The sequence below is a fragment of the Vicia villosa genome, linkage group LG1 (genome assembly GCF_029867415.1).
Source record: "Vicia villosa cultivar HV-30 ecotype Madison, WI linkage group LG1, Vvil1.0, whole genome shotgun sequence".
Classification (NCBI taxonomy): Eukaryota; Viridiplantae; Streptophyta; class Magnoliopsida; order Fabales; family Fabaceae; genus Vicia; species Vicia villosa.
In genome coordinates this window covers 48,710,850-48,722,013 of record NC_081180.1, presented here as the reverse complement: position 1 = coordinate 48,722,013, position 11,164 = coordinate 48,710,850, and the positions used below count along the sequence as shown (strand labels likewise).

The window sequence follows — 11,164 nt, the reverse complement described above, 5'->3', positions numbered from 1 at the left end:
GCATAAGTCTTATTTGTTGCACACTTACACTAGCATGAGTCTTTGAAAGAGGCAATATCGGGTAATCTCATGAAGATTATTTACTTATCCCAAACCTAACAAGTATGGGGTTTGAAAGCTTAACGAGTATGGGGCTTTGAGGTGGTTTTCTCGTTCGTGAGATGGATAATCGGCTTGCGGAAATGATAACGAAGGGATCCACATGCATATTGCATAGAGTCACACTTGAGTCACACGTGTCCTTGTGAATTGTTGTTGTGTGTGATCATATGATATGAATGTGTGGATACGAGTTTTGGTTGATATGTATATATATGTATTTGGTGAATCATTTGACATGACTTGTTGAAAGCTTTGTGGATGTGATATATGTGATTGAAACATATGTGATTGTAGACGTGTGTATATATATATATATATATATATATATATATATATATATATATATATATATATATATATATATATATATATATATATATATATATATATATATATGTATTAGTGATATATGTATATATGTGGATTTTGTGATTTGATATTCTATACTTGATAGTATTTCATTGTCGGATTACAATTGTTGGTTTTAGTAATTGGATATGATTACTCGAATTATGGAACTTAGTCGAATGAGCTAAACATGTTAACCTTAATATACAGTATATGAATGCATGTTTTGAGGCGAGTGATGAATTTGTGAAATGTATTCTTGTTGTATTTTGCATTTCCCATTATTATGTTTATCTATAATAATTTGAATTCTCACCCATCTGTTTGAATAATGTTCATCGTGACATTGTGCAGGTTCTGACGAGTAGTGAGCTTATCTGAGGATTTAGCCGGGGAGCTTTGATTTATCCTTTGATTAGGTAGAGAGTCAAATGCTCTGGTCATGTAACACGGGAGAGTTTATTTGAACTCATGTTTTGGTTATTTGGATATTGTTATCTTTTTCGTATTTGACATGATATTTGGATATGTTGTTAAAGGCTATGTTGCCTAGATCTTGAATATGTTCTAAGTCTAATATTATTTGTTTAATTTTTTTTAATATTTTAATATTATTTTACCTATTTTTAATTATATAAGTTGTTTTATTGAGTTAGATGAATCATCAAGATCAGAGAATTGTTATTAACAAATGGTTTAATTTGCGTCGAAGAGCTATAGTTCAACTAATGTGTGCGGTTATTTAGTGTTATGTTTGAATGTCTTGTAAGAGAAAATTATGTTATAGTATGAGCTCTGAGAGAGAAAGGGTTCGTGAAGAAATAATGTATCAAATTAGTAACAATGAAACTAGTAGAAATATATTAAGAGTGAGTCCTCAAACTTTTATGACCTTATGTCGTATGTTAGAAAGAGAGGGGGCATTACAAGCTACCTGATGGCCAAGGATGGAAAAGCAAGTTGCAAAATAAATTTACATATTAACACATAATGCTAAAAATCGTGAAGTCAACTTTTGGTTTTGTCGTTCCGACGAGACTATTAGTCGTTATCTTCATCAAGTTTTGAGAGCTATTCTTGAATTGGAAGAAAAATTTCCTGTCCAACCCGATGGCTCAACGGTCCCTCATGAAACTTCTAATAGTTATAGATTCTACCCGTATTTTAAGGTAAAGTTTGTTATAATAAATTATATTCTATACACAAAATACTAAAATTTATAGTATTCATAGATTTTATTGATACAAAAATATTATATTGTATTAGGATTGTGTTGGTGCAATAAATGGAACACATATACGTGTCAAAGTATCTGCAAAAGATGCTCCTAGATATCAATGGTAGGAAAGACTACCTGAATCAAAATATTTTAGCAGCATGTAATTTTGATTTAAAGTTTTTTTATGTGCTCGTGAGATGTGAAGGGTCTGCCTCTGACTCGAGATTAATAAAGAATGCATTAACATGTGAAGATAGACTTAAAATTCCTCAAGGTAATACAAGAATAACCTAGACTTATAGTTATGTATATTATATTTAAACTATCATTTATTATTTACCTTTAATATAGGAAAATGTTATCTTGTTGATGTTAAATTCATGTTGACAAGTGGATTAATTACACCTTATAGAGGCGTTCGGTATCACCTGAAAGAATATTCAACTAGAAATTCACCCCAAAATTCTAAGGAGTTGTTTAATCTTTGACATTCGTTTTTACGCAATGCAATTGAAAGAGCCTTTGGTGTATTGAAAAAAAGATTTGAGATTTTATCTAATTAAGCATTGTCAAATTATGGAGTAAAAGCTAAAAAATTAATGATTTTTGCATGTTGCATTCTTTACAATTATCTAATGAGTGTAGATCCGGATGAAGATCTTATAGCAGAAGTAGATGCTGAACTTGCAAATCAAAATGTATCTCATGACAATCATCAAGGTTCAAGAAGTGACAAAGATGAACTTGCTATGGACATGGTTATAAAAGATAGTGTATTACATCAAATGTGGTTAAATTATCAAAATAATAATTTAGATTAAAGAGACTGACTTGTATATTATATTGTTACTTTTTATGTCTATTGTTCTTTGATGAAGTATACCAAATTTATTTTGATATTTATTATGATATTGCGACTTTTTGTTAATTATATTTATTAACTTTGTTGTGTTGCAATTGCCCATTCTCATAGTTTATGACATCGAATAAGCAAATACCAATTAACAATGGTAATTATAGAACTTTGACTTGAAATAGAGTCGTAGATGATACTCTTGTTGATGCTTTTATGCATGAATATGAAAAGGGGAACAAGGTCAACGGTACATTCACTACATCGACATATGAAAATATTGCAGTTGAACTCCATCCATTGTTTGGAAACAAAGTTGACAAGGTGAAGATTAAAAATCGTTGGAAAACTTTAAAAAAAAAATCATTGAATAATATGACACTTTTAAAGGTTTTATGAGCGGCTTTTCTTGAAATTCAACTACACGGTTATGAGATGCCGAGTCAGAAGTATGAGATGCTCTAATTGAGGTAAATTTTAATGAACTGTTTGTATTTTAAAATATTTTATTAATAAATAATTGTATAAATTTTATTATTCTTATATCTTTTATTTATCATACTTTTCAGTCAAAATCCAAAGCGTCAAATTTGAGAAATGTACCACCTCCAAATTATGAGAAGATGTTGATACTTTATGGACCTAACCAATCGGATGGGGAGGAATATGGAACTTTAAAAGAGAAAATAAAACAAAAGTCATCGGTCACCAATGAAGACTTTGCTGAAACTATTTAAGATATTGATGACCATGTTGCTCAAAATGAGGTGAATTTAGGAAAACTTTGATGATACTTACGATTTTCCTGTACCTGAAACACCATCACCTGATCCTTAAAGTGGTAGTAAAAGGAAGAAAATAAAAGTGGTTAAAAACAAAGAAACAAACAACGATATTACTGAACTCCAAGAATCAACTATCTTGGTTGCAAATGCACTAACAGAAGGAAATGCGGCATTACGAGAATGAAATGAAATAATGAGAGAGTGTCAGACATATGAGTTGCCTTCAATTTCAGGGGAAGAAACATGGAATTTAATAAAAGAGTGTGAATGTGATACAAAGTCATTATCTCAGATATATTGCACTGTCATGAAAGATTCTAACAAACTTAGGATGATTATCCAGTGTTCACTTGAAGCACGCAAAGCAGTAATAATACAAATGGTCTTTGACTCATTTGATTGATAATCTTATAATAGCCTTACGACTTTTAGGAATTTTTATTCATGATTTAATATGTTTCTGAATAATTTCGTTACAATCTAATATGTTTTTAGATATTTTGTTTAATTTTGCGTGGTTTATGAATGAACAAGTTTTTATTTGGTGAAATTTACTCAAAACTATTTTTATTTAGAATTATTTTTACTAAGTACAAATGACAATATTTATAAGGATAAAAATATAATTTAATTTTAAAATCCTTTCCCTCCCCCTTTGAACCAAACATATATGTTGTTAAAAATCTCTCTCCTCCTCTTATTTGAACCAAACATATATTTAGTTGAATTTTATTTCCTTCCTTCCCCTCCCCATTAAATTCTCCCCCATATCGTCTCCTCGTTGAACCATACAGATTCTAAAACAAAACAAAAAAGTATTAAAAGCAACACAAGCTTCACAGTTCCCATCAAGTAGGGGTGAAAATAGACTGGCCCGCGCTAGGGTGTGCCAAGCCTAAATGTGGCCTGTCAAAAAAACCGAAGGCTGAGCCTGACATGTAGCCTATCATAGACTTATTTTTAGGATTGAGTCTGACCTTTTTGAAGGTCTGGTTAGTCTGTTAGCATACATAAAAGTCTATTTATTTTAGACATATGTAAATAAGTAATTAAATAATGTTTAAATAGACTAACTAACTAACTAGAAGACCAAGAGACTAAAAATTTATTTGCATTGACTTATTTTAACTTACCTATTAACATAAGTTCTGCGAGACTATTTGTTTAAAAAAACTTATTAAAACAATATTCATTAGGTGTTTTTATCTTATTTTAATAAGTTCTTCAAGATAACTAAGTTTTATTTATGTATTTTAAATAGGTTTAAAAAGTTATTTTTGGGGTCAGAGGTCTAGTCTTTTTAACTAAATAGACTTATAAAAAAGCATAAGTCTTTTCTATTTAAAAAAATTGTGATCTGACCCGAATCTGTGTAAATTAGCCTATAAGCCTATGTTACAGAACAAACCTATTTCCACCCCTACCATCAAACAACAACATTTTTTTTCTTCAAATTAATATCACCTCTGATCCTTAATATAATTTTTTTTTTACTTTTTAAATTCATTGAAGACTTAATGAATCTACATTACATATAATTCAAATAAATTAATTCTTCAATGAATTAAAAAATAAATTTCTTCTTTTATTAAATTACTTAAACTATTGTTGATTTCTTACCCTGTGTTTGGTACCGGTGAAAATGAGAGGAAAGATCAATGAAGGCAAGACAGTTTTTGGGAAATTGGACCTTCCCCTGTTTGGATTTTCTGTAAAAGGCAAGGAAAGATTGTTTTTTGTGTGGTCCATACTTAAAATGCCTTCCGCCCAATTTTGGAAAGAAAATGGTCTACTGCTAGTGCTTATGATTAAAATTCCATAAACACCCCCTTAATAATATATATATATATATATATATATATATATATATATATATATATATATATATATATATATATATATATATATATATATATATATATATATATATATTTGCATGATCCCCTTAATAATATTCTAACATCAATAATTTAATGATTTTTTATTTACTATAATAAATGATGTTATATAGTGTATTAAAAGTTTTAAGGAAATATACAAAATAAATTAATTTTATCATACACAATTATTAAATAAATAAAATTAATTTTCCCTAATTTATATTAAGTAATAAAATAAATTTTGTTTAATAATAATAAAAATAAATTTACACTAAGATTATTTAGATATTTTAATTCAATTTTAGAAAAAGGTTATTTTAGTCATTTTAGAGTAGTATATCATTCTTTCCTTTCACTTTCTCTTATAACAAACAACTAAAAAATCATTCCACTTTCCTCCGACTTTCTCATCACTTTCATTCCTTCAATATCCTTTCCTCTTACTTTCTTTCCTTTTATTTTGTTTTCTCATCCAAACAAAGCATTAATATTATTAACTTGTTAACATAAATAAATTGAACTCCCTCTCAAGTTTCCCGCGCGTTATCTAAATACCCTCACATTCCCGCTTCCTCTCTCTCTCACATTTAATCTGACAATTTGGTCTAGAAGCACCGACGCATCTTTGTTTACCGTTGAATTCACCTTCCACAAATCCACCATACAAGTTCAGCTCTTTTGCCCCAAATTTCAAACTCCATGAACTCTCGAGAACTTTCTCTAGTGGCCACAGCATCTCTAGTTGGCGCTTTCGCCTCCGCAATCGCTCTCCGATTCTTCCCCGGCTCCCAAACCCACCAATCCAAAACCAATCCCTCGCAAAACGGCACCGTCTCTTCTTCTACAGACCCTTTCGACCCCTCCAAACGCAAAGGGTAATTAAGTTCTAACTTTTTTTTTAAAATCAGTTTCAGCTCCAACGGGTATTTATTGTCTTCATTTGATTTCAACTGATTTGAATTTATGCAGATACTTGTCGTGGGATGATTATTTTATGGCAATTGCGTTTTTGTCTGCTGAAAGATCTAAAGACCCTAACAGGCAGGTCATATTTCACACCACACCAAAATGCTCTTAATTATTTTTAGAAATTAATTTCTATGTATTAACCTAACATGCAACTTTTTATGCTTGAATTTTATCAAATCACATTGTTTTAATGTTGCTTTAATATGTTAGTTCATGAAGAATTTTTACAATTTCTAATTGGAGGGATATGATTCAATGCATCCTTTGAAAAAATAACCATAATGTTGAGTATTTAAATATTGTTCCTAATTTTAAATGTTGGTTTTAAAGGTTATGCTTATTGGTGTGTTGTTGATATTTGATAATGTAGGTTGGTGCTTGCTTAGTGAGTCAAGATGGTATAATTCTAGGTATGTTGATTCTCTTCTCTTACTTGCACATTCTATTTCTTTCAAGAAACACGTGTGTTTGATGGAAGTAGTGAGTGAATGAATCTCCATATTCATGAGGTTGGAGTATTTATTGAGGATTCATCGGGCCGGATTAGAAGGAGAGAAACTGTTTTCCCTAGCTTCTTGACGAAGACACGAGAATATAGGAAGACCAATTCTTCCTCAAATTATTGAGGGGCCATTTTCCCTTTGACTCCCATTTCCCAAATCGTCATTTCTTGGACACCTCATAGGCCACATGTGAATAAGGGGAGGAGCATGAATTTTGGTTCAGGTTGCCGACCTATCAGACGACCTGAGCGCGCCCGCCCAATATTGTTGTACTTGGTTTGTCATGAGCTGTCCCTTTCCAGGCCCAATAAAACTATCCCAGTCTATCATGTTTCATACCTTGTTTATTTTTCTTCTTTCTATGGCAGGGATTGGTTATAATGGATTTCCAAGAGGTTGTTCTGATGACAAGTTACCATGGGCCAAGGTTGGTGAATAAGGGAGGATTTGAGTTTATTTTGGGCTATCGTTTAAATATTCTGATTGATATTTTTATTTATATTTCAGAAATCAAAGACTGGGAATCCTTTGGATACTAAGTACCCGTGAGTGTTTTTTTAGATCATCTTTTACTCTTGTTGTAACATTAATATGTTCTTGCTAGAATCTTACTTTTCATTAACCATCATTTCTTTGATAATGTTATTTATTTATTTTCTGTGTCCATTTTTAGTTATGTTTGTCATGCTGAAGTAAATGCTATTCTTAACACAAACCACGCCTCTGCTGCCGGACAAGTGAGTTCTTCTGCACTCTCTAATGAACTTATGTTTAACTGTTTTATTTCATTGAAAACATTGCAGTTTGCTTCTGGCTAGTTTTATCACTTATACGTTATTTATCACGTTGTTTTTGCAACTTTCAACTGGACTATGCCATTAGCACACATATAGTATGTACTGCTTATGCTTATACCAGTTAGCACCTAAAAGAAATTTCTTATTTTCTGTTTTTTGATCAATGCAGCGGCTATATGTGACTATGTTTCCTTGCAATGAGTGTGCCAAGATCATAATCCAGGTTGGTGGTCTAGTTCAATTTGATGCATAATATGTTTGAAGGAACAATTGTGCAGATCAGTTCTGAACCTCTTATTTAATTTTTTCCCCCTAAGCATAAGTTGTTTACGAGAATGTAGAGACAGTGCTATGCCTGAAATACAAAAAATCACTTCAGCTGGTTTCATTTACAACTGCTACATTTTATCATATCTTAATACTACTGCTCTTACATGGAAGGGAAGCATAATAAAGTTAGATAGTGTGATTAATTTTTCAAGTGGTTTTGGCGATGAGTTAATAGAAATTGCAATAACTTATGAGTGTGATAATCATGTTTTGATTGATATGAAGTTGGAAAGTCTTTGGCAGTTGGCACCACCGCTACAATGAAGCACAAATATACTAAAATCTTTGTTGAATTGCACCTGATATGCTGTAATACACTGCTGATACTAATTGAAGGAGTGTCTGATTTTATTTAATTAAAAAAACATTCTGATACATCGTGATAGGGCGGGAACACGCTGCGATAGGCCGTTGTCACATCTCTAACATGCTATGGATACAAGCAATTTATCTCATGATTGTTATTTTTCAATGATTGACATTTTGCTGTATCGGATTCAGATACATATCTTATACGATACCCCGTATCTTGTTGGTGCTTCATTGTACTACGATTTGCACATGCATGTGATGCATCTTTAACTTCATATTATTATTCATTCTTTTGATTAGAAGAGGTGCATCATATATTTAACTTCCTTCTTGCAGTCAGGAGTTTCTGAAGTCATTTATTTCGTGGAGAAAAGATTAGAAAATTCAGATGTTATATACACTGCCTCTCACAAGCTTCTTTCATTGGCTGGTGTGAAGGTAACATTCCTTCCATAGTTTTCTGTATATGTATTTTCACTTGATTCAGTTGGCTTAGGTATACCAAATACTTACTGATACCAATTCAATACTCTAAACTTCTCAATTTGTTTGTTCCTTATATTATACTTGCGTTGCATGTCTCTAGCCAATCTGTAGATCTTTAACATAACTTATATAAATTTGTTCCTTGGTTATGCAGGTCAGGAAACACCAACCAGTGAGGAGTGAAATTCATCTGAAGTATGATGAGCTCTAGCTTTTGAAGCTTGGCATGACATGAATTCTGTGTTTGTAGTAACTATCTTCTGAAATCAGAATTACCGTAGACGATGGCTGTGATGTGACGTGATGATTCTAATTACTTCAAATATATTTCAATTTCCCCTCAAACCAGATAATCTACAAAGATAGTCATGACACATTTTGACCCTTCATTATGTGCTTTGTGCAATCAAACCACAAATATGTATTAAACCCCATCCAGTCTTCTGACTTCAAACGTGATAGCAGGAGAATATAATACCTAGTTTTCCTAAGTTTAACAGTAAAGAAAACTTTCAAAACTATATAAATCTTAGAATTTACAACTCTCATGTGAAAAGGAACTTTGATTTATAATGGCAGAGTAGAAACAATCCTCCCATTTTCAATCTATCTATTTAATTATGTCATTTCTTTAGAGTCCAGGCACAAATTTTATGTTATTTCAACACTCTTGTTTGCCTGTGACTTGACAATAGATCGATTATGCTAAGCAGTAATAAACCTTGCAAGAATTGTCCATGTTATGCAAAGTTTATTTTGGATTTTATGGTTACGCTATTTTTAATCTCATCTAGAGACTATATTCGTATTAAAATAAATTATAATGATATATAATTTCTATCAGTATCATTTTTTTGTTATCATTTGTCTTTCTTGTTTTGTGACATAGTAATTCTGTATTCTAGTGTTCAAATCTTCTCACTCACCGTGTGTTTGATAGCCCGTTTGAGGAGAGAAAAAGTTGTTTTTGCAAGATGTTTGTGATGCTGGAATGAAAATCAACTTTACCTCCCATGCTTAAATTTTAAAGTTTAATGACGTGTGACATGTATATCTTCTTTTATCTTCCTATATTACCCTTAACTCAGTAGTAACTTATATTCTATTTTTTCAATGTCGCTGCTTAGAGTTACACGGCCAAGATAGTGCAAGATTAAAGAAAGACAATTTCTTTATCCACCCCTGGGGTGAGAATCTTGCTAAAAACTCCATAATATCCTTGATTTTAGAGGTGTATTTCGGAAGTCACTTTTACTTCTTATTTTTTCAGAATTCGGAGATGCATATTTGAAAACACCAATTTTTTGGAGTTTTCGAAAATGCATCTCCAAAAGCACTTATTTTTCAATTTAAACGTTGAATTTAAATTGTCAGGTATTTTTTTTTGAGATGCATCTCCGAAAACACCCTTCATATGTTTTTTCCCTTCACTATTTCATTCATTTTCCTCCAAACAAAAACTTAAACCCTCTCCAAAACCTCAATCATTTTCAATCCATTTTTCTTCTCCAAATTAAGTTTCAAGTGGTTGATCATACCAAAGAGAGCATACAAAGTTACAATTTGAGGTAAATATTCTTCATTTCATCTCTTATTCCACTACATTGTTGCTGATTGTTGGTGAAGAAAATTGCGTCAGTTCCGAAATGCACTTCTGAAATACACCACCTAATAATTTTCGGAAGTGCACTTCCGAAATAAACTCTGATGCAGAATTTTAAAAAACTGTTTTAACAACATTGATGTATTTTGCATATGTTAGGTATGGTGCATCCGGAAAACATTGTCATCGATGAGTTAGTATTTCTGGATGAAGTCAACGTAGATGCTAAGCCTGATGAGCCGGTTAACCATTACCGTTGCGGTGGATGTTCGACCACAATTTACAAATGATACTTTCGCTTGTCGTGAACATTTGCTAGATTGGGTCCGAAATGAAGCTAGTAAACTTGCATTTGGCATTGTGATATTAAGGTCCGACAATGGAAGTAGTAGAAGGAAAGCTTTTGTTGTGTTGAATTGCGAGAGGGGCGGGAAGTATGTACGAACAAACCGAGTGTTAAAACACGATGACACGAGATCGATAAAGTGTGCGTGTCCGTTTAAGTTGCGCGTAACTCGTAGGATTGATGGATTGCGGCGTTTTAGCGTCATATGTAGAGTTCATAATCATGCACTGGAAACTAATCTACACGGGCATCCAAGTGCGTGTCGGTTGTCTCACGAAGAGAAGGATGTTATTTCAGAATTATCGACAATCAAAGTTACGTCGAGAAACATACTTGCGGATTTGAAGCGATAAAAACCAAATAGTGTTTCAAATATCAACCAAGTATACAATGAACGGTACAATCTTAAAGTCATGAAAATGGGCCCGAGGTCGGAAATGCAACACCTTTTGAAACTTTTGGGTGATAACCAATACGTTTCAAGCTTCAGAACTTGTGAGGACAAAGTTACAGTGCGTGACATATTTTGGACTCATCCCGAAAGTATCAAGTTGTTCAACACATTTCCAACTGTTATTATAATTGATTCGACGTACAAGATCAACAAGTATAGACTTCCACTTATAGAAAT

At 32.0% G+C, this 11,164-nt stretch overlaps 2 protein-coding genes across 2 annotated transcripts; both read left to right on the top strand.

Moving 5' to 3' along the window:
* The first annotated feature begins 5,764 nt into the window (after window positions 1–5,764).
* LOC131605699 (uncharacterized) lies at window positions 5,765–9,243 on the top strand. The gene is made up of 9 exons (XM_058878027.1): window positions 5,765–6,062; window positions 6,157–6,232; window positions 6,527–6,566; window positions 7,028–7,086; window positions 7,167–7,204; window positions 7,333–7,396; window positions 7,626–7,679; window positions 8,435–8,536; window positions 8,739–9,243. Exons 1-9 carry the CDS (start codon window positions 5,887–5,889, stop codon window positions 8,793–8,795), a joined length of 666 nt encoding a protein of 221 aa, XP_058734010.1. The 5' UTR covers window positions 5,765–5,886; the 3' UTR covers window positions 8,796–9,243.
* Window positions 9,244–10,409: 1,166 nt separating this feature from the next.
* On the top strand, window positions 10,410–10,886 carry LOC131630786 (uncharacterized). The gene has a single exon (XM_058901559.1). The coding sequence runs from the start codon at window positions 10,410–10,412 to the stop codon at window positions 10,884–10,886; it is 477 nt and encodes a 158-aa protein (XP_058757542.1).
* Window positions 10,887–11,164: the final 278 nt, after the last annotated feature.

What these genes read in the sequence shown, in the direction of transcription:
- LOC131605699 (XM_058878027.1), top strand. Translation starts at nt 5,887, where the DNA reads ATGAACTCTCGAGAACTTTCTCTAGTGGCCACAGCATCTCTAGTTGGC. An exon ending in ACAAGTTACCATGGGCCAAG is followed by an intron (nt 7,087 to 7,166) that starts GTTGGTGAATAA and finishes TTTATATTTCAG; the next exon opens with AAATCAAAGACTGGGAATCC. An exon ending in ACGCCTCTGCTGCCGGACAA is followed by an intron (nt 7,397 to 7,625) that starts GTGAGTTCTTCT and finishes TGATCAATGCAG; the next exon opens with CGGCTATATGTGACTATGTT.
- LOC131630786 (XM_058901559.1), top strand. Translation starts at nt 10,410, where the DNA reads ATGCTAAGCCTGATGAGCCGGTTAACCATTACCGTTGCGGTGGATGTT.